This window comes from Leptodactylus fuscus, chromosome 5 (genome assembly GCF_031893055.1).
Source record: "Leptodactylus fuscus isolate aLepFus1 chromosome 5, aLepFus1.hap2, whole genome shotgun sequence".
NCBI classification, from domain to species: Eukaryota; Metazoa; Chordata; class Amphibia; order Anura; family Leptodactylidae; genus Leptodactylus; species Leptodactylus fuscus.
Genome location: NC_134269.1, coordinates 193905545 through 193929726, shown reverse-complemented (window position 1 = coordinate 193929726; position 24182 = coordinate 193905545). Strand labels below are relative to the sequence as shown.

General features: G+C 46.1%; 1 protein-coding gene across 2 annotated transcripts in view; it reads right to left on the bottom strand.

Annotated features, from left to right (window-relative positions):
- Positions 1-16159, bottom strand: part of TBC1D9B (TBC1 domain family member 9B) — a 35232-nt gene extending 19073 nt beyond the window's left edge. For both annotated transcript variants that reach the window (XM_075274971.1, XM_075274972.1), the window contains exons 1-9: positions 15872-16159; positions 12536-12646; positions 11539-11657; positions 7569-7797; positions 4570-4828; positions 3723-3930; positions 2667-2897; positions 1427-1570; positions 538-688 (exon numbers count right to left, since the gene is read on the bottom strand). In XM_075274971.1, coding sequence (XP_075131072.1) covers positions 538-688; positions 1427-1570; positions 2667-2897; positions 3723-3930; positions 4570-4828; positions 7569-7797; positions 11539-11657; positions 12536-12646; positions 15872-15989 — 1570 coding nt within the window. In that variant the 5' untranslated portion in view covers positions 15990-16159. The remainder of the gene's footprint in view (positions 1-537; positions 689-1426; positions 1571-2666; positions 2898-3722; positions 3931-4569; positions 4829-7568; positions 7798-11538; positions 11658-12535; positions 12647-15871) is intronic.
- Positions 16160-24182: the final 8023 nt, after the last annotated feature.

The following is a 24182-nucleotide window of genomic DNA, read 5'->3' as shown; positions in this document are numbered from 1 at the left end:
ACAGATACAAAATGAGGAAGGAAGATCAATAAAAAAAAAACCAAACCTGGCAACACTGACTGCAAACAAATAAACCTCACAGATCTCTCCAGGGTGAAGCTGTTGACTTTTCTTCCTGCATTCTAGTGACCCAGCACAGAGCTGCACCTGTACTGGTCTCATAGTGAACCAGAGGCTCTGATCACTCATACAATACATTGTGATGCTAATGTATTGCAGTTTATTGCAAAATCCACAAAGGTCTATCATACAGTCTGCTTACAGCAGTCTCCCATCTGTCATAGCAATGGATCGCTGCCCCCTAGATCTTGTTTCTGAGGACAGCAATCACTACAAAGATAACTGAGGCTAAGAGTTAATGCCCATTATTAGAGAAGGCTGCAATCGCAAGCAGTGTCGCGATTACACAGCAGCGACCTGGTGACTATGGTGGCCAGTCAGCTCCTGAGCGACCACTTGTTTAAAGACTCAATATCTGCCAGAATAGTACAGCAGATGTAACCAACTAATATGCTATCCTTAGCTTTTTTTTCTCACCTGAGAACAAAAGCCAGAGCTCCCCTCGTAAGTTCTCCGGAATGCCCTTTAGCACCAGTTCACGGGTCTTCGAAGTTCGATACATGCACATCCCACGACCATACTCAAAGAAGTGAATGTTCCAAGACTCTTCCTTCATTTTTTCTTTCGCCTACAAAAGTGTAAAAACAACATAACTTTTTGACTTTTACTTTATTTATTTTTACAAGTATGCTATTGCTGTAAATGGACATAGTGAAATACAACCGTATTCACATTACTGCGTTTTTTTCTCTCTTTTGTCACAATGACTTAGCACAAGGAAAGTCTGCAAACCCTTAAAGGGTTTCCACATTATAAAGTGATATCGATAGGATATGCCAATACTTTATAATCAGTGGAGATCTAAACTCTAATACCCGACTAATCCTGAGAATGAAGGGGCTACAACTCTGTACACCTTAACCCCCCCCCCCCCCCCCCCCCAAAGTCTTTCCCTGTAGAGCAGCAACCTAACCAGCTGTGGTCCTACAACCAGATAGTTATGGCAGACCTAGACATGCCACCAAATCATAAAACAAGAATAACCCTATAAAGAGATTTCACAATAAGATGAGACCCTTTTCATTTGCCATCTTAGGGTATATGAATGTAGCTCTCCATCTACGCTGCAGTACCTGATAGAGGACTGATCGATACTCCAGACTGCTCATTTATGTATTGTGAAATAAATGAATATCTCAGCTATGGATACACCACTTTACATTACATTCAGGTGATTTTGACCTCTCTGTGTTGCTGGTTTAATATGCTTCACCTGGGTGACAGATTCCCTTTACAACATAGCATCGTAATGACTTCCTGTGTACATGTAGATGTATGGCCAGATTACAGAACAAGCATCTATTACCCATTTTGGACCCAGATCTTCACTGTCTTCTCTCTGGAAGAGTTTCAGGAGCCCATGAGCAGCTGTGGGGGCTTCTGTATTATTGGTCTTCTGAGCAATGCTGGCTCCTTCATCAGTCGGGCTACTGGGAGAAAGCTTTGGCACCTATTGGAAAGGAGGGTTAAGACAGGTTACTTAAAAACCCGCTTCCACATGACCGATATAATACGAAGCTGCTCTTAAACATAGCTTAAGTATAAACCTGCTGGTTAAGAACTACCCCTGACCTGACATTCACCTGATCAGAAATGTGGCCTTTTACACCTGATAGCAGAATCCTGGATTCACATTACGTCCTGCCCTACACTTTACTGTGCAATCCTATCCCTTATAATAATGTATATAGGGAAAACACCCTAAGCCTAATGCTGTAAGACCACTCCTCATTTTTTGTTCCTTATTGCAGCATAACACTGTTCAATAAAAAGGTTTTTTTGAGAGGACCCTTAGGAGAGGTCATCAACATCTGATTGGAGGGAGTCTGACACACAGGACACCCACAGATCAGTTTCTCATTGTGGCAGTGGCACTTGGGTGAGCACCACTTCACATGGTAGTAACGCCATGTTCACAAGTCCCCTGGCCAGTTTTCAGCTTAGTCCCAGCTCAAGTAAACGGGGCTGGGCTCAAATACCATGCACGGCCCCAACTCAATGTATTGTGCAGTGCTTCGTAATTCAGTCAAGATACCAAAAGTGCTAACCTGAATAATGTTGTCTCTTCAAACAGCTGATGGACATCCTCTGTAACAGACCCACAATGACTATACTTGGGATAGGCCAACAATATGTAAGTCCCAGAAGACCCCTTTAAGATGTATTACTGTCAAACTTTGATGAGACCAAAACACCACAGTTTCTTCAAGCAGGTAATCTGTTGGCTACTGGGTCTCGGACCCACACCGATCACATGTTCACTCCCAATAAACCCTTTTAAAATGCTTTAAAGGGGTTTTCAGCCCCAATTGCCTGTTTCATACTGTAATGTCATGTCACAGTAGCAGTCTCCGAGCCCTTCCTGCACAAGGAGGATGACACAACAGCTGATTTGTGTGGGGTCCGGGTGTAGAACCCTCATAAATCACATACTGATGGTTTATCCTGTGGGAAGGTCATCAATATGAAACATGCATTAGGGGCTAGAAAATCTTTTTAAAATCAATGATTATAAATCAGAAATAAAGTAGCAGAGATTTTTGTACCTCATATGTACCATTCCCGCTGCTCCCTTTTCGGATCAAAACCCGTTGGTCCCCACCATTGTCTCCTCCGGCCCTCTGCAGCGATGTCTTCTGCAGGAAATCTGAGATTCGCTGAACCAGAAAGTTTCTGTCTTTCAGATTGGCAAACAGAAAAGTCATCTTCCCTTTAGTACTGATAGACAATGGACTGGGAAGCACACTGGAGCTGTCTGCCTTCTCCACTATGGTCACCTGTAGTGCAGACAAAAAAACAGTAACTCACCTTTAAGCTGATGTTATTCTATCAATCACCAAATGAGCTGTTTTGTGCAGCAAGGGTGTTGTCACTTACCGCTTTGGAGCAGCGCCAACAACCTCATTGCTCCAAAGAGCTCGTTTGCATAATGAAAAAAGCATCAAGAGAGGCAGCAATTCACAAGAGGAAACCACTGTTTGATTCAGGTAACCCTAAGCTATCTATCTGCAAAGCTGGCTTGAAATGGTGCGCTCTGGTGACTCTAACCAATCTATCTGCAGGTGTGGCTTGATATGGTGCGTTCTGGTGACCTAACCTATCTATCTGCAGGGCTGGGTTAACATGGGTGCGTTCTGGTGACTCCATTTAAAAAATATAAAAAGGAATATAGAAATTGGCTAACAACAGACACAAGAAAAAAAAACCCAATAATGACTATGTTAGTACTCAATACATTTAAAAATTTACACTGGAAAAAAAAAAACATACTGGGGTTTTCAAATGGATTACATGGGTTAGACCATATGTAGCATGAAAGTTTATGGAGCTTCTTGGGATAAATGTATAGATTGGTGTAGGTTACTTGTGCCCCCCAACAACAGGTATTTTAACACTGGAATGTTGTGAGATTGTCCCAAAGGTTTCACCACACAGTACGTAATTCACAAAGGCCTTTGGTAAATATGTGAAATTTTTGCACTTGATAGAATAGTTCTACTAAGAGTCATATTTTAGTAGATTCTTTACATGTTGTATCACTATGAAAGAAACTCCTTCCTCCCTCTAACAACATGGCTTCCAAGCCCAGGAGCCGCGCTCACCTCCCGGAGGGGGATGATCAGGTGACAAGCCTCCTCTTCCTTACTGGCAAAGCAGATGTAGTTATTGGAAACAAACATTTGACCAGGGATATGCATCTTGGCAAACGGTGTCCACAACGTACAGTCTGTGTGTCCATCCAGCCTCTCATCCCTAGGAAGTCGGAACGTGGCACGATACTGTTCATTTTTTGCCCTAGCATCCAGGTCTCTAAGTAGATAAGAGAGACATTCAAGAAATGTGAACATTTAGATATGTCTGTTCAAAGAGAATTATGGAAAAAATATGCTAATTGTTTTCCAAGATGTAAATAGGAAAACAGTGCCTCTGCTTGCTGCCCTCTAGGGGTAACCCCCTTAAACATCAAGCACGACTTTTTCAACAAGCCTTAATGCTACGATGCGAGGTTTAGCCAAATCAGTAAATTATTCCAAAAGGAACAGGATCCCAGAAGTCTCTCATCTCTGCCAATTCAGTTCTCCCTACGCTGTGCTGATGAGATCCAACCAGAGCAAAACATCGCTGTCCACAGCTGGGATTCTGTTCCTTTTGGAATAGATTTACTGATTTGGCTAAACCTCGCATCGTAGCATTAAGGCTTGTTGAAAAAGTCGTGCATGATGTTTAAGGGGGCTACCCCTAGAGGGCAGCAAGCAGAGGCACTGTTTTCCTATTTACATCTTGGAAAACAATTTGCATATTTTTCCCATAATTCCCCCAGTGGGGCGAAAAAGACTTTTGTAAGTCTCCATAAGCCTGTGAAGGTGGTCTCTCCTTAAGGAGTGATATTATCCCCACAATAAAGATAATTAAGGTAATGTATTTACAGCACCCAGTCATCATACACACCTCTTCAGAGCGGAGATGTTTTTGAGCGGACGTGTAGGTTTGGGCAAGTTACGATCTTCCAGAAAGCCCTCGTTGTCCAAAAGCTGTCTCATAGCGATATTGGCAAGCTGTTCCATCAGCTTGAAAGTTTCGCTGATGTTAAGGAACATGGAGAAAAAATATTCATTGTCCCGTGTGTTGACCTTGATGCATTCAGGAAAGAGCAGTGTTGCGTTTTTTTCAAGCTGAGTCACGTCAAGCCACTGGATTATCAACGTCACTAAAAGGAGAACAATATGAAGAAAATCACAATGAGTCATTAAACCTGACCGAAGACAAAGTTATATAAATGCCCTTTCATTCAGAATCCTATGTTTTTTAAACTACTGCCAATTCAGCACTGGGCAAATACAATGCAAGATTGATGGGAAGTTGAAGGATGTTTGGGTAGAGACCGGTGAAAAACACCCTGGGCAGCTACCATCTTCCTCATGAAACCTCTGATTAAGACTGTGTGACAACAGAGCTTTTGACTCCTTGTTTTTTTCACCTTGTTCAGGAGCTGCAAATAAGTTGACTGGACAGCAAGTTAAAGGGGTCGCCCAAAAAGCAAAAAAATACAATTCCTTGCTGCTCTCTTTCCACTACCACCTGGTCTTTGCGAGCCTCTGGATCCGGTCCTCTAGCAATCTCTCATACCGACCAGCTTTTTCAGACTGCTGCCTAGATTGCTTGTATACATTTTATGAATCTGGAAACACAGCTCTGTATGTTGTATAGCAGCTATGCAATGTTACTGAAATATCCCCACTGTGGCACTATTATCTTATCTTATGAAAGTTCATCTCCATTCACTTCTGAGGAGAAGTCAGCAAAAAATCATGAGCAAACAGCCTATTGTTTAAATTAGATTTTATGTTAAAAATATTTTTTAAGAATTTTTGGTGTCATTTTCAACTTTCTATATTGTAATCAATATGTAAAAAAAAAAAAAAAAAATCCTAGAAACCTCGACATTCCAATTCTTGTGATCAAACTCACAATAAACTGCAACGTCCTGTTTGCTGGAGTTGGGTCATGGGCCTAGACCCATGAGAAACCCTACTGACTTCTATGGAAGAATTTTTCTAGGCCTGCTCTGTGACCTGTTCAAAGGTTACCGTATTTTCCGGACTATAAGGCGCACATAAAATACTTCGATTTCCTCAGAAATCGAAAGTGCGCCTTATAGTCCGGTGCGCCTTATATAAGGCTTGAAGCGGCGGCACGCGAGGAGTTAAGCGGCGGCCGCCGGCAAAGTCTCCATGCCGCTTCCATACATTGCAATGGGAGCGCGCTATTCAAATAGTATTCGTTCATCTCTAACTATTTGAATAGCGCGCTCTCATTGTAATGTATGGAAGCGGCATGCAGACTTTGCTGGCGGCCGCTGCTTAAAGGGATTCTACTAGAGATGAGCGAGTACTGTTCGGATCAGCCGATCTGAACAGTACTCGCTCAACTCTAGATTCTACCATTAAAAGAACTTCTTCCCCCTAACCACGTCGAAATAGCCTTAAAAGACTATTCGTCTCTTACCTTTCCCATAGCCAGCGCCGCCTTCTCCCTGAGCTGTGTTCGCGCCTTCCGTGTCGTCTTCTTTGGGTCTCATGGATGACGCATGCGCAGTCGGCTCTGGCTGCGAGAGCCTGTTAGAGCTGACTGCGCATGCGTCATCCATGAGGCCCAAAGAAGACAGAGACGGAGCTGCGGAAGAAGGCGGCGCTGGCTATGGTAAAAAGGTAAGAGACAAATAGTCTTTTAAGGCTATTCCGACGTGATCAAGAAGGAAGTTCTTTTAAAGGTAGAATCCCTTTAACTCCTCGTGTGCCGAGCGCTTCCATTCATTTCAATGGAAGCGTGCTATTGAAATGAATAGAAGCGGCTGGCATGCGGGGGGTTAAGCGGCCGCCGGCAAAGTCTGCCGGCCGCCGCTTTCAATCATATAAGGCGCACCGGACAGCGCTGCGCCTTGTAGTCCGGTGCGCCTTATATATGGACCTAGGCAGGACTATAAGGCGCTCATGGGTAATGCGCCTTATAGTCCGGTGCGCCTTATAGTCCGCAAAATACGGTACTGGACATGGAGGGGGATCAGATAAGCTGTGAAATCCTGTATTGTGACTGGTGGTTTCTGTGTCTTATCTACATAAACATGATGGCTGTGATCATCATTGTGCTGGTAAATTGGCCAGACCAATCAATCTAATGTGTATTAAATGTTCGGCTGATATTCATTGGGTATATGTCAGGGAAAAAAAAGATCAGACATGTCGAATGGCAACAAGGCCAATCCTTACACGAGCGTCCAATCGGCCACAGGAAAATGGTCGAACAGACATGCGCAGTCGGCTTTGCTGGCTGATGACGCAGCGAAGAGGCATCGGGAGAAGACGAGAGAGGCGTCGCTGGAGAGTCTTCAGAGAGCACAGGGGACGCCTCCTATGCTTTCTGAACAAAGGAGGAATGCCCCTGTGCTTTCTGAAGACTCATTTACATAAGGAAGGAAGAAAAAAAAAAAAAAACGCAGAAACGGCGGCGCGAATCAGAATAATAAAGGTAGGAGAAGAACAGCCTTTATAAAGGCAATTCTGACGTAGTCTTTAAGAAAAAGGGATTCTAATGATAGAATCCCTCTAATTTTCAAGGCAAAGCAGCTGCCTCACAAGTGTCTGACAGCAGCTTATTTTCTTTTTACTACGAAAGAACCAAGATTGCATGGGGAGTGTAATAGGAATAGCTGTCAGTCAAATAGCTACTAAAAGTAAATGGCCAGCTTTATTATGGGGATACTGTCACTCCTTAGGTGTGTGGAGTCTTACAAAGCCTTTTTCGCTCCACTGTGGTGGATTATGGGAAGAATAAGCAAATATGTTTCTCAAGATGGCAGTGTTTCCCTATTTACATCTTGGGAAACATATTTGCATATCCTAGCCAGCTTTAGTTAACCCAAACTGTAATAGAAGTGACGGATATCTCACCTTCTTTCCCCAACAAAAATGAGTAGAAGCAGAGATGGTTGACAGTCAGGTAGAGCCATCCTTGCCGGGGCACGCGTCCCTTCCAGTAGCTGCAAGAGTAATAATTTACCAGCTTCTCCACCTCAGGCATCCCAAACTGCTTCCGCATTTTCAGCTCAGCTTCCTTGAACTTGCCAGGATCCTCCTCATCCTTGGGCAGCAGACTTTTGTTCTCCTCAGCAATGATACCCTTTCATGAAAAAAGTCAAAATCCATGTTAAAGTCTTCACTATGTATTACATCCTAACAATAAATATATCAGACAAAAGAGGAAAATGTCATTCGGTATTCTTATTGTTTGCAAAGTGGCACCAAAGTAAAGTAAAAGTTTAGAAACTATAGGAATGGGTTTTGTTTTTGCTTGTTTCGATACATGAAGCGACATATTTATTAATGAAAATATGTCAGAAATCTGATCCAAAAACTGAATTTTTTTATGATGTGTCTGACAAGTGGGAGTGGCTTATTGGGAAATGGACGAGGCTTAAGATGCAACAAACTTTTTGCTCATTTTCGGCTATTATCTAAGCCAACAAATACTTTGTAAAGGTAGACTGGACAGGGTAAAGATACGCCAGATTTATCATGCAGCATCCCACACCGTGGTGAATCTGCCTGGTTTAAGTATACACTGACTATTAAAATGTATTAGTAAAACTGCCTATACACACACACACACATTATATAATATATATATATATATATATATATATATATACATATATATATACACACACACACACTCACCGGCCACTTTATTAGGTACACCTGTCCAACTGCTCGTTAACACTTAATTTCTAATCAGCCAATCACATGGCGGCAACTCAGTGCATTTAGGCATGTAGACATGGTCAAGACAATCTCCTGCAGTTCAAACAGAGCATCAGTATGGGGAAGAAAGGTGATTTGAGTGCCTTTGAACGTGGCATGGTTGTTGGTGCCAGAAGGGCTGGTCTGAGTATTTCAGAAACTGCTGATCTACTGGGATTTTCACGCACAACCATCTCTAGGGTTTACAGAGAATGGTCCGAAAAAGAAAAAACATCCAGTGAGCGGCAGTTCTGTGGGCGGAAATGCGTTGTTGATGCCAGAGGTCAGAGGAAAATGGCAAGACTGGTTCGAGCTGATAGAAAGGCAACAGTGACTCAAATAGCCACCCGTTACAACCAAGGTAGCCAGAAGAGCATCTCTGAACGCACAGTACGTCGAACTTTGAGGCAGATGGGCTACAGCAGCAGAAGACCACACCGGCTGCCACTCCTTTCAGCTAAGAACAGGAAACTGAGGCTACAATTTGCACAAGCTCATCGAAATTGGACAATTGAAGATTGGAAAAACGTTGCCTGGTCTGATGAGTCTCGATTTCTGCTGCGACATTCGGATGGTAGGGTCAGAATTTGGCGTCAACAACATGAAAGCATGGATCCATCCTGCCTTGTATCAACGGTTCAGGCTGGTGGTGGTGTCATGGTGTGGGGAATATTTTCTTGGCACTCTTTGGGCCCCTTGGTACCAATTGAGCATCGTTGCAACGCCAAAGCCTACCTGAGTATTGTTGCTGACCATGTCCATCCCTTTATGACCACAATGTACCCAACATCTGATGGCTACTTTCAGCAGGATAATGCGCCATGTCATAAAGCTGGAATCATCTCAGACTGGTTTCTTGAACATGACAATGAGTTCACTGTACTCCAATGGCCTCCACAGTCACTAGATCTCAATCCAATAGAGCATCTTTGGGATGTGGTGGAACGGGAGATTCGCATCATGGATGTGCAGCCGACAAATCTGCGGCAACTGTGTGATGCCATCATGTCAATATGGACCAAAATCTCTGAGGAATGCTTCCAGCACCTTGTTGAATCTATGCCACGAAGAATTGAGGCAGTTCTGAAGGCAAAAGGGGGTCCAACCCGTTACTAGCATGGTGTACCTAATAAAGTGGCCGGTGAGTGTGTGTGTGTGTGTGTGTGTGTGTGTGTGTGTGTGTGTGTGTGTGTGTGTGTATATATATATATATATATATATATATATATATATATATATACACACACAGCAGCAAGTGGAACAACTGGGGAAGTTCTCCCGTACATTCTAAATAATAAGTACACAGGTTTCACCTATAGAAATTGAGAGCAATATATTTAAACTGGCAATTTGTACGCCAGCCTTAATCCATTCCCCCTCTGCTGCTATATTAACCGGAACCTGATGGACCCCACTGATATATAATAAGATCCATGAGGTTCTGCCCAGGAATCTGTCATTTGAATGAAAAAACTGCCTCCACCGCAGATGTGAACAAAGCCTTAAAACAATTTCTGTATTTCTGGCCATATAATTAGATGAATACAACCAGAGTTGTGGATGAAATGTACATTATTTTCCACTTCAATGGCTTTCTCAATTTCAAGCTTACTACTATACTCTGGGAAATCAACCTAACCGGTAAACCACAGGCCTATAGGGAGGTCAGTCACGAGAGCTGTGGTTTCCTACATCACGTCCCCCGAATCTTCCTATTTTATAGTAACAGGAAATGCGCTAAAAGCAATAACACTGCAAGGAAATCTTCCGCCGTGAGAATAATATTATGGCCAGGGTAGCCATTGTAAGAGATGAATCCCTTATGACAAAGCTGCCTTTAATATCATGTTATCAGATATCGTGCAGAAGAACAGGCAAAAATTACACCTGGAGTTATACTAGTAGAAACAGGAGATAGGTATTTAGTATTCGGATATATGCCATGCCTCTTAAAATATAGGCATCGTCCTCATATATCACCCAACCTTATCGCCTCAAATCCTGACTACTATTTCCCCAAAAACCACTAGGACATTTTAAAGCTTTAACACTCTCATCTGTCCCCTTCTTACGTCACTTATGCTATTTTTATTAAATGTTGGAGGGGCTAGGCTGAGCATATTTATTACACATATACACCAGAAAAATGGCATAACTTATACCTGAAACTTGTGCCAGCACACATTGCTCTAAATCAAGGGCCCTAACCTCGGCCACGCAAATGGGCTGCACATAGGGAAAAGGTGATGGGTCACATTTCTTTCATATGCTATACAATACAAATGTAGTGGTAATAACCCCAGCAGTGGCCCCACTCAGTTTAATGTCCCCCAGAAGTGTACAGTTTACTGTCCCCCAACAGTAGCCCTGTCCAGTTTACTGTCCCCCAGCAGTGCCCCCGTACAGCTTACTGTCCCCCATCAGTGCCCCCGTACAGCTTACTGTCCCCCAACAGTGCCCCCGTACAGCTTACTGTCCCCCAGCAGTGCCCCCGTACAGTTTACTGTCCCCCAGCAGTGCCCCCGTACAGTTTACTGTCCCCCAGAAGTGCCCCCGTACAGTTTACTGTCTCACAGCAGTGGCCCTGTACAGTTTACTGTCCCCCAGAAGTGCCCCCGTACAGTTTACTGTCTCACAGCAGTGGCCCTGTACAGTTTACTGTCCCCCAGCAGTGCCCCCGTACAGTTTACTGTCCCTCAGCAGTGGCCCTGTACAGCTTACTGTCCCCCAGAAGTGCCCCCGTACAGTTTACTGTCCCCCAACAGTGGCCCTGAACAGTTTACTGTCTCACAGCAGTGGCTCCGTACAGTTTACTGTCCCCCAGCAGTGGCCCTGTACAATTTAATGTCCCTCTCAGCAGGGAGGTGTCGGGGAACATAGAGGTAAGTATCTAAATTCAAGCTTCTCCAAGGAAGCATTAGATGGGTCAGCAGTTCTTTTCTCCCCAGTCCTGCCAATCCTAGATCAGAAGAACAGGGCATAAGGCTGCAGGGGAAAGCCTCAGGGGACGCATGTGACTTAGGGGTCCACGTATACGAGACCCCTGCCTTAAGTAAATATACACCTAACAAAAGTTCAGGCCTATAGTGGAGGCCAGTGCACATATTACGGTCATTATTACATGGATTTTCCCTTTGACAAAGGTTGTGATGTCATCCTCGTTTTCAAAGATAGAGAGAGTCTGCAGCAGATTGTTCTCCAGCCACTCCCAGTGCTCAGTGATCTCTTTTCGGGAAGTTCCTAGAATGAGAAACATATTGCCAGTGATCAGTATACAATCCTACCTGTTATACACGTCCCATAATATTGCCTGGCAATATATAAGATTGTAGCTACTATCAGGTCATACACACTTAAGCCTGTGAATGCCTTTTATAGATACTTATAAATCTAGTATAAAGAGATTATGTCTCCAGACACTCAAGTCTGACAAAATAGGAAGGCAGAGATGGGTCTGGAGTCATAAAGCAACCACTTCAGCCAACCCAGCAATAAGCTCATCGACATTGGTCTGGCTTGTAAAACCTCCAGCGAACAGGTCTGGTTTGCCATACAATTCCCCTGCAGTGACTGCTGTAATGGGAATGCAGAAATACAGGTCTGCCATTCATTTGTTGTAATTTAAATACAGGCCAGGGGCCACACTTACTGACCCACAGAGGACAGAAGGAGGTTATAAGTGGTAGACGCCCTCTTCCACCTGTCTTTTTTTCATTTGCATGGGACTTACATGCATATGACAGATGAAAACCCCGTGCACACGAACGACAGTGCTGAATTAGTAGTGGACTGCACCTGAATGATAGTCGGGAGGGACATCCAAGTATATTCCGTTATGTAGTCACCTCTATGGAGGCTTCTGATGCATTCTGTTCCGATGACATGGAGAAGGATAGGACCTGCTCTATGTTCATCAGACGCCCCCTCGAAAGGGCATTGGGTGGCGCACTCATTCATGTGCACAGATCACAGCCCTATGAAGCGCCAACGTTTCAAACAGCTGATAGAGGAGGTGCCCGCTGTCAGACCCCCACAAGCATAATAATAATGACCTATCGTAAGTACCGAAAATTCATTAAATAGAGACCTAGTTTCCAAAGTTTTTCTCTTATACCTACCACAAGCCACTGTCCAATAGATCTGCGATTCCTGTGTCTGGTGCAATATTCGATAAGGGGCGACGCGGGCACTTGAGTCCAACACAACATCTAGAGTCCCCACCAACAAGCCTAGAAAATAGAGGAAACAGTCAGAATCACCAACATGAGGTCAGGATGTCTCCTACTGTCATGCGACTCTGGGTGTATTGTGAAAACCGTGTACATGTGACTACTAACTAACTAGAGGATAGTAACACACTGACAAGATCTCACAAAGGTCACATACTTATGTGCACACATTACTACATGAACCCAATATACCAATATGCTTTAACCCCATAATGGAGCATCCAAAATGAGCAGGTAAATCCTATTGTGTAATGTGGAGTTGATATTGAGGCAAATTCTGACTTAAAATCAGCGCCAAATTCCATCCAGACGCTGCGTCCAGGATAAGGCAGTGTCGGATGCTTCTTTACTCAGGATACTGGAAAAAAAAAATTTGCGGCCTGCTCGACCTTACCGCAGCGGGAGACCCCATTGGCCCCAAAACTTTTAGACAGTGCAAAGTTACACTAGACAGTCTGAAACTGCACCAGATTTTCCAAACTGTCTAATGTTGTTTGATAATCTGGCGCACTTTAAGACTGTCTCATCTAACTTTACACCACAGAATTTTGACGCAATGGCTGATATTTTGGAACAACTTTCGAAATTTTGTTGCAATTTCTGGCTCACAATTTAGCATATTAATACACGGCCCCTTGATGCAAAATATACTTGCGCCAAACATACGCCTCACTATCATCCCTCTACACCAAGTTTTCTTAGGTAGAGGGAATGTTGATTTTGACCCATTGTGAAGGTAACCAGCACGTAAAAGCTTCATCTTTCTGCCGTGAGAAGCTCAGAGACAGAAAGTGTAGCACAAGTCCACCGCAAATTCCTCTTCACTTTCCGCCATGTGAACAGCCTCTTAAAGAATTATCCCAACAAAAGGTGTTTTTTGATTGTCGTGGATTTACAGTGACCTAGGGTTATAAAAGGTAAAAAAAAAACAGGCCTTAAAGGGATCCCCCCACGTTACCATGATATTATTGGAATATGCCATGACATTATGGCCAACCTGCAGGAAATCTGTTATGTCTATGAATGAAGAGACTGGGGTCTGGGATGAAGCTGCAACGCCTTGGACGGCCACAACTAATGCAAGTAGATGGACTCATGTACGTAATAAAGAGGCTACAGTAATAAACCGAGAGCTATGGCCTCCTCAAACTCGGGACCCTCACTCATATAATACTGGTGGTCTATCCTAATGATAATCCAGTAATATACTGATCCCCATAGTGGCCTCCATAGAAAACAGCGCCACATCCAACCGCAGCTTCTGTGCAGTACTGCTGTGATACCTCATTTACTTCAACAGGGCTGGGCTGCAATACCAGACAACGTATGGACCAGTATGGATGACTTTTGTACAACCCCTTTAATAACCTGCTGACACTGGTAGTAACACAGATGACTACTCTGAGTGCTGAGAATACACAGGATACACGTGGCTGTGTATGCAGACGGTCTGCTAAGGACCCTTGATATGAAGGGTGACTGCTGTGTCCATATTAGGCTATGAAGCTGCAGGCGGGTTGGTGTACATGTGCGGTAGCATGGATCATAAAACAGCACATTGCTTCCAATGTATACAGTACTATATATAAAGGCAGTATAGACAGCAAGTCTGTATACTAAATGCCATGTTGTAAGTATCCTTGTATATGGGAGTACTACCCCATGGCTGTGCCTGTATATATTGTACATGTTTGTATTATACTGTATGGTATACCAAAGGCAATGCTGCCAGTGTCTATATAAAGTACTATAAGTCTGTGCAATATTATACCAGCTCAATGCTGCCAATCTGTATACAACAGGACTGCCAGGTCTGTATACAGCAACTCAATGCTGCCAGGGTCTTTATATACCAGCTAAGTATATACCCCAACACTGCCAGGGTCTTTATATGTATAAGCTAAGTGCGGCCAGGCAAGTAAACAGAACCTCAGGACTACCTTGTTTGTATACACCATCTCAGTGCTGCCAGGATCTGTACACACAAGCTCAGTATATACCTCAGGACAGCCAGGCCTATATACAGCAGCTCAGTATATACCTCAGGACAGCCAGGCCTGTATACAGCAGCTCAGTATATACCTCAGGACAGCCAGGCCTGTATACAGCAGCTCAGTATATACCTCAGGACAGCCAGGCCTGTATACAGCAGCTCAGTATATACCTCAGGACAGCCAGGCCTGTATACAGCAGCTCAGTATATACCTCAGGACAGCCAGGCCTGTATACAGCAGCTCAGTATATACCTCAGGACAGCCAGGCCTGTATACAGCAGCTCAGTATATACCTCAGGACAGCCAGGCCTGTATACAGCAGCTCAGTATATACCTCAGGACAGCCAGGCCTGTATACAGCAGCTCAGTATATACCTCAGGACAGCCAGGCCTGTATACAGCAGCTCAGTATATACCTCAGGACAGCCAGGCCTGTATACAGCAGCTCAGTATATACCTCAGGACAGCCAGGCCTGTATACAGCAGCTCAGTATATACCTCAGGACAGCCAGGCCTGTATACACCAGCTCAGTATATACCTCAGGACAGCCAGGCCTGTATACAGCAGCTCAGTATATACCTCAGGACAGCCAGGCCTGTATACACCAGCTTAGTATATACGGTACTTCAGAACTTCCAGATCTATATACAGCAGCTCATCATATATTGCAGCACTGCCAGGCCTGTATACAGCAGCTCAGTATATACCCGAGCACTGCTAAGCCTGTATAGACCAGCTCACTATATACCCCAGAACTGCCAGGCATGTATACAGCAGCTTAGCATATACCCCAGCACTACCAGGCCAGTATACACCAGCTCAGTATATACTCCAGAACTACCATCATGTATACACCAGCTCATTATTTACTTCAGCAGTGTCAGGTCTGTATACAGCAGCTCAGTATATACCCCAGCACTGCCAGGTCAGTATACACCAGCCCAGTATATACTCCAGCACTGCCAGTATACACCAGCTCAGTATATACCCCAGCACTACCATCATGTATACACCAGCTCAGTATATACCCCGGCACTGCCAGACCAGTATACACCAGGCCAGTATATACTCTAGCAGTGTACGGTCTGAGCCCCACGCCTGCCGTGAGTCTCTTCAGCCTTGTTTACATTGTGCAGCAGTCACCATGATGCAGACCGGTTGTCGCAGTCTCCCATCCCGGCCATCCCCTCCTCCGTGCCGCCCTCCCCCGCTGTCTGCCCCCGGTGTCACCTGTCAGGCCTCCGCCTTTGCCGTGTCCCCGGCGCCTCTGCAGGATAAAGAACGGGTTGGCTCTCTCGGTCACCCATAGCGCGTTGGCCAGCAGCACCTCCTCCGGGTTCAGCCACATTCTGAGCGGCCGCGGAGCACCCACTTGCCCCGGCCTGGTGCCAGTCCTCGGTCTCGGTAGTTATGAGCAGGTCGGGGCTGAGGACTGGGCAGTCGGTACCGGCCTGCTGAGCAGCTCCTAGCTGTACGGTCCGGAGCTCAGGCCGCGGAGGCCTCTGACTGCTGACTCCCCCTGCTGGAGAGAGCGCGGAACAGCCCGGGAATAAGCTGTTATTGTTATTGTGCCATTTATTATATATTTCTCTGCCGTCTGCTCTTATACCTTATACCGAGTCCTGGGCTACAGTGAAGGGTTAACACGGACAAGGATGTGCCACATTCATTCCTGACAATGGACGACAATGGACGTCATGGAGATTCCAAAAAAAAAAAAGAGGAAAAACGTGTTCCACATAGCAGTGCCTGCATTACAAGCCTGCTGTGAACAGGCCCTGACATCTGCCATCAAAAGTTGCTGTAAATTTGTGAATCCACTACAGAATGGGCATGCTCAGGGTACAAAATGATACAGCATGCCCACAAATACGCAAAAAAAAAAAAAAAAAAAAATCTATGTGCGAATGCGCTTAAGAAAACTTAGGCTAAGGCCCCATGTAGCAGGCCGTGGCAACGGAGCGCTGCGGGAAAACCATAAGTCTTTTCCATAGCGTTTTTCACAAAAAGTCAGCAAAGGTTTCCTCTGCCGACTCTCTGCTTCCGTTATACCTATCGCAAAACCGCAACAGTTTTGGAAATCGCAGTGTGTCCACCATATTTTTCCGCAATGTGTGGATGGGTTTCACTAGTAAACCACGGTGATATACCACGTAGGGCTCCGGTCTTTGGCCGAGGCCACATGTTGTAGAAAAGCTATGTTATTTATTTTTTCAAATTCCACTTTATTAATTTTCAAAAAAAGTATACATGACAATAAAGAAAGTCGCAGCGTCCCAATAATAAAGGGGGGGGGGGAGGGAGTAAAGAGATAGAGGGGAGGGTGAGAGACAAGGAACATGAAGGAATTAAGGGCCCGTTCACACGGGAACAGAGGGGGCAGATTATGGCGCGGAATCCATGTCATAATCCACCCCCTCACAATGGTGGTCTATGGAGACCGCTAGCGTTCATTTCTCCACTAGCGTTTTTTTGCCGCTAATACAAAAAAGAAGCGACATTCCGCCTCAAGAAGTCAATACAAGTAAATGGGAGGCGGAAACCGTGTTGTGGTTTTTGGCAAAGGCCGCGCCCAAAAACCACAACGCTGTTTTTTAAGGTCCATTCACTGTCGGGGAGGGAAAAACCGCCTGGCGTTTTCCGAAGCAGTTTTTGGTAAAAAAAAAAAACGCTCCAAAAAATGCCACAAGGTCCAAAAACCGCTTCCTAATTAGGAAATTAAGTCACACGGTATTCATGTGTGAACTAAGCCTAATACTTCTCCCTTCGGCTCAATCCACTCCTGACTTTGGCTCAATAAACAAAAGCAAAATCTGCAACAAAATCATCAAGGAACACAACTTTTCCCCAACACGTGATCTCGGCATTACATGGATTATACTGTTAATGGAGTCTTGTGGAATCCATGTGTAAAAACAGAGCAAAACCTGGAGCTGATTTTGAGGTGGAATACATCCTGATTCCCCTCTCCCTTGAAAAATTTATACTCCTGTAGGTGTGCTATGTGTTGCTGCTCAGAGTATCAGGGAGGGCTTTGGGAGGTCTAACGAAGGATTATGTAGATAATCTTGTTTCCCTTAGTCCTAACAGCGGCACAATGTGGGGTATTTCGTGCCCCTGTGTGCTGGTAGGACAGGCGGAGTTTTAATTAGCCATGTATTAATTTCACATGGCTCGTTCCCTTTAAGAGGGCACAGATACCTCCCCCCTGTGTGTAAATAACAAGTAATAATACATACATTTCAAATAAACAACAATAGGGGGGGAAATCCTTGTGCCGCTGTTAGGACTAAGGGAAACAAGATTATCTACATAATCCTTCGTTCCCTGTCGTCCTTACCAGCGGCACAATGTGGGGAAATAGCAAGTAATCCCCATAAGGGTGGGACATTAAACACAAGCAGAATGTAATACAGTGCGCCCGAAGGCAGTAGCTTCTGAGCTATACCGATCAAGTCGGTAGTGCTTCACAAAAGTCGATTCTGAAGACCAGGATGCTGCTGCACAAATCTGATCCAAGGCAAGAGCCTTGATTTCCGCCCAAGAGGTCGACACTGCCCGTGTCGAGTGGGCCCTTAGGACAGTGGGCGGATGTAAGTTCTGTTTCACAAACGCCAACTTGATTGCTTCCTTCACCCAGCGGGAGATGGTTGCTTTAGAAGCCTTGCTGCCTTTATGGCCACCTACATAATTTATTAATAAGTTTTCAGATCTCCTGAAAGCTCGCATGCGCTGAAGATAAATCTGCAGGTTCCGGACTAAATCCAGGGTATGCCACCTCTCCTCCTCACGGGAAGTGGGTACTGGAAAAAAAGGTTGGCAGGCAAATGAGCTGACACACATTTGCCCTAGAAGAAACCTTAGGCCTGAACCCTGGCAGAAATCTTAACTGAACACGGTCTTCAATGAAGGCAATGTAAGGAGCTTCCGATGAGAGTGCTTGAAGCTCCCCTACTCTTTTTGCCGAGGTGACAGCGAGGAGAAAAGATACCTTATAGGTTAGCCACTTTAGATCCACCTCCTCCAGGGGTTCGAATGGAGCAACACAAAGTGCCTTTAGGACCATGTTGAGGTCCCATTGGTGGACAGGAGCAGATACTGCTGGTCTCAGCCTAGTTGCCCCTTTGATAAAGGTGCTCACTAAAGGATCTTGAGACAACCGCCTCCCCAGATAGACGGACAGAGCGGCCACATGTACCTTCAGGGTAGAAGCTGCAAGCCCTCTGTCTAGGCCGTCCTGAAGGAAATCCAGGATCGCCCTCACAGGGGGATCGGAGGAGTCCACTTCATGATCCGTGCACCAGGCCTGGAAAATATTACCGACCCTACGGTAATTCTTATTGGTAGAGTTGGTCCTGGCGCTGGCTAAAGTCCTTAGGACGCCTTGAGACAGTCCTCTATTCCTTAATAGGGACTGGTCAACCTCCAGGCTGTCAGATTGAATCTCCTCAGATCGTGGTGTCTCAGCTCTCCTTGTGTCACCAGATCTGGGAGGGGGGAAGCCTCCAATACCTGCCTTGACTCATCCACATGAGCTGGGCAAACCAAGTCCTTTTCGGCCAGAACGGGATTATGGCAATTCCCGAGACTTGGTCCTGTCTGATTTTCATCAATACCTTGGGTATGATGGAAACTGGAGGGAAAATGTATATCAGCCTGAACCTCCATGGGATGGACAGGGCATCCACTGCCAAGGCATTGTCCTCCTGGTACAGAGAACAGAAGGTTTCCACCTTGGCGTTGAGTCGGGTTGCCATGAGGTCGACATCTGGAAGGCCCCATGCTTGGACAATCTGTTGGAATCTGTCTTGATTGAGAGACCATTTTCCTGATACAGGGATACCCCGACTCAACTGATCCGCTACTATGTTCAGGGAGCCCTTGATGTGAACAGCGGATAGGTGGGACAGATTCTTCTCTGCCCACGTGAAAATCAAGTTCGCCTCTCTCAGTAGGGCTGGAACCCTGGTGCCATCTTGCTTGTTCAAGTATACTACCGTCGTCATGTTGTCTGACCGGACCTTGACTGCCTTCCCTTCGAGAAAAGGGGCAAGGTACTTCAGCGCCAGATAGACTGCTTTTAGCTCCTTCAGGTTGGAGGTTCCTACCTCTGAATTCCTCCACAGACCCTGGACGGTCCCGCCGTCTAGGTGGGCTCCCCATCCCGTATGGGACGCATCTGTTGTCAACAGGGTCCAACGAGGTTGGACCGAGGACCTTCCGTCTTTCAGGTGTCTCCACCATCTGAGGGAAAGACGGGTACCGGGAGAAAGGCAGATCTTCCTGTGCAGTCCCCGTGGAGATCCGTTCCAGGCTCTCAACACCTCCATCTGAAGGGGACGCAAATGCCATGAAGCCCAAGGGACTGCCTTGGCTGAAGACGACATTAGGCCTAGGACCCGCATGGCGGTGCGGATGGTGACCCGCCGGGTCCTGAAAAGGCCCTGCACTGAAGCTTCTATTTTTGTTTGCCTTGGACGGGATAGGAAAATCTGCATGCTCTGGGAATCCAGAATAAACCCTAGGAATTTCTTCCGGGTGGATGGCACTATTTCTGACTTCTCCCAACCCAACTCCTGGAGGAAGGAGATGGCTATCCGGAGGTGGTGATGGAGAATTGAAGTAGACTGAGTTTTTATAAGCCAGTCGTCGAGGTAGGGAACCACGAAGAGGCCTTGCAGTCTGAGGGTGGCGGTAACTGGTGCAACCATCTTGGTGAATACGTACGGGGCTGACGATATGCCGAATGGCAGAGCAGTAAACTGTAGGTGCTCTCTGTGACTAGCCATAAGAACGGCTATGCATAGATACTTCTTGTGTGGCGGGAAGATGGGGATATGGAAGTAGGCATCCTTCAGGTCCAGGGTGACCATGACCTCGTCGCGCAATAGAAAGTTGGTTACTGAGTCTATGGACTCCATCTAGAATGGCTTTCCCTTTATGAAAAGGTTGAGGAACCGAAGATCTATAATCATCCGCCACCCTCCTGTGGACTTTGGAACCAGGAATACGGGTGAATAAACTCCTTATCCCACTTCTGAGGGAGGGACCCTTTCCAGTTCCCCCTTTGCGAAATATTCTGCCACGGAAGCCTCCAGGCAGACCTGTTGTAGAGCTGGTAAAACCCGTGTAGTGATGAACCGGTCCACAGGAGGGTGTGAGAACTCTATTGCGTACCCCCGCTGAACGACTTGAAGGACCCATGGATCCAAAATGTGAAGATGCCACGCCACGGAAAAATTTGGAAAGGCGCCCTCCTACGGGAGAGCTGGACACAGAGAGAGCGAAGCCTCCTCAAAACCCCTTCTTCTTAGGGTCTTCCTTGGGGACCCCTCGCCCCGCCCCTTTGGGCGGTATCTGGGGCGTCTCTGGTTACCTTGCTGAGGCCTGTATTGGGATGTAGAGTCTCGACCCCTAGAAGGGGAAAGCCTTCTTCCTCTGGTCGCTTGTGGTAGCGACCTGCCTTTACCTTCAGCCAGCCCCTCCATCAGATCGTCCAGCCCCTGGCCAAAAACCTTCCCTGGTTGAAAGGGGAGGGAGCATAAAGAAAATTTGGAGGTGACATCAGCCCGCCAAGGATTGAGCCACAAGGGCCTCCTGGCAGCGGTATTCAGAGCCATGGCCTTGGAAGCCAGTTTCACCTGCTGTCTTGCCGACTCTCTCAGGAAATCTGTAGCGAGACGGAATTCCCCCATGGACGCCAGGATGACGTCCCTGTTGGCCCCGGAGTCAATGTCCCGCTCCAGACGGTCCAATCAGGCTTGAAGCTTATCAGCTACTTCTGTGGAGGCGATGCCCACTGCCATCTGGGCTGAAGCAGACGAATATGCCTTCTTGAGTGTTGAATCCACTCTCCTATCGAGCAAATCTTGGAGGTTTGACCCGTCATCGATAGGCACGACAGTGCGACGGGAGAGCTTTGAGATGGCCAAATCCACCTTGGGCGGAGGACCCCAGCGATCCAGCTGGGAGGAATCAATTGGATATACTGCTTTGAAAGCCCTGGTGGTGACATAAGCTTCCTCCGGCTGCTTCCACTCTTGTTCCATTAAACTGGCCATGGAGGCGTCCACTTGAAAAACCCTCCGCTTTTCAGAGGTGGACGCAGAGGCTTCCCCCTCGCCAATCTGGTCCCACGACCAGATGGCCTTCAGCAGCTTGTTAGTCTTCTCACAATGAAAAAATGGGTCTGCTGGAACAGGAGGACTGGTCGTCCGATGATATGGACTCATCCTCCACCTGGAGGCACTCCAGGGAGGGCAGCGAAACAGAATGCCTCTCACGCACTGTTTCTTGGTGAGCTGAGCTAGTGATGTACGGATATCCTTTAAGGAATCATCCTGCAAAAACAAGGATACTTAGAAGCCAGAGGGGACCCTACCCCTTTTAGCGGCTAACGTACTCACCATGTACTCCTTGACCCATGCTACCATATCACTGGTAACGGGTTCCTCCCGCAGAGGTCCCCTGCATTGCTGGCAGCGTGACCAGTCATAGCCTAGAGGCAAAAAATGACATTCAGGATACTCCCACCATTGGGAGAATTAGCAGACGAAAGAGACTGCACTTACTATCAGGTAGTAGAACGTCACATTCAATACAAGCCAGATGTCTCCTTTTGAAGACTTCTTCCGTCTCACTTGATCCCCGGGAGGGGTGGAAGACGAAGACATGACAAAGAACTAGCTTTCAGTGATACCTAAGCATAGGATACGGAACATAAAGGAGTACATTCAAGGAACCATATAGGGAGACTCACCCAGCTTCAGTCAGACAACTTACCAAACTTCTGTCGAGTTTGCACTAGAACAAGTGTAGTTGAAGCAGTAACCTGAGCCACAACACGGAACCGGCTAGCGGATTAAACTAGCAGGCAATGAGGGAAGCAGCCATGCCCCTGTTTACAGCCCTGTATCCAGAAAGGGGCGTGGCTTAACAAAAAAATATGTGAGCTCTGTTCCTTGCCCTCCTGAGAGCACTCTCAGGCCTTATGAGTTGCTCCCTCCCTAGCCAACAGACCCTTGGCACATACCTTGCCTCTATAGCCGCACTGCACCGCTGTCTGCGTGGTCACCTCTATGAGCGCCCGGCCGGGAACCTCCTAGACAGAGAAGGTTCCACGAAAACGGAAGTTCCCCTTCCTGGAGCCGTGCGTACACGCCAGCGGTGCGCGGCTCCACAAAGCCCAAACAAGACTGAACTGCCAGGGATACATGAGGCAAACATTGTGGGAGGGAGGCAGGGATATATGAAGAGATAAAGGAGCCTTTAAACTTACCCCTCTTCTCCCTGCAGGACTGACACAGAAGTCCAGCAGGCCAGAGTGCTTCACTGAAGATGATTTGAACAGGTGAGAACCTGCAACTTACAACTTCTTCCTTCTTTCTCTTTAGGAGGACACAGAGTCCTCTCCACCTGTCCGATCCTTTACACAGGACAGAAAAAAACACACAGGGGGGAGGTATCTGTGCCCTCTTAAAGGGAACGAGCCATGTGAAATTAATACATGGCTAATTAAAACTCCGCCTGTCCTACCAGCACACAGGGGCACGAAATACCCCACATTGTGCCGCTGGTAAGGACGACAGGGAATGGATTTTAAGGTTTTCCTTCTAATTTATAGCAAAGAGAGGATGGGTCCTACAAGACCAGCAAAGTTGTCCCACCAGCAGGAACTTTGGATGGTGCAGGAAATAAAGCAAACAGAGGCATACTGAGATACAGCACAAACAGTAAAACATTACTACACGTAAGTTACATATTAAGACTACCTTCACACATAGATTTTTCTGACAGTGCAATGATATCAGTGGCTGGAACTAAAGACACAAATATCTGCGGAACCGCAGATACCAGTAAAACGTAAGGTGCGCTGAATTTAGTCAGCCTTACAATGGTCTATGAAAAGCCCCGAGGACATGAACACTTAAAGTCCCAAGGTGATATCCCTTATGCAGGGGTGAAGTCGTGTCTGCTTGGTTCAGGGTTGAACTGTCGCTCTTTTTTTTTTTTTGACAAAAAGACAGATCTTTCTTTAACGTATATACCGTAGTACATTATGTGTTTTGCATTGTGGTTAGCATTTATATCTTTTCCCATATACCATATACCGTTTCGGAACGCTACTGGTTCCTTCGTCATGCCATGACGAAGGAACCAGTAGCGTTCCGAAACGCGTAGCATCATCAGTCAGCTCCATGCACGTGTACCTGCCACCTCGGTATGCTGAATGAAATATTTTAGATGAACAAATAAAAGCTACATTTTAAGGATTCTTGGTGACGCTGGATTCATTCCGAGATTTTGGTGCTTTGTGGTGAATTGGAGTCCGTTCACGTCCGAGCAGCCTGGGAGTCCATTTACGTCCGAACAGCCGGAGGATTTTCTCACGTGGTTATGAGAGTGGGGTGAGCCATAAACTGGTTTTTTTTTTCTTCTTTGAATAGCTGAGCAATGTACTGAACTTATGTCACGGAGCAAAGGTATACATCTTCCTACGGATGGTCTTTTGAATCAACACGGACGCAAGAGGTCGGGAGAC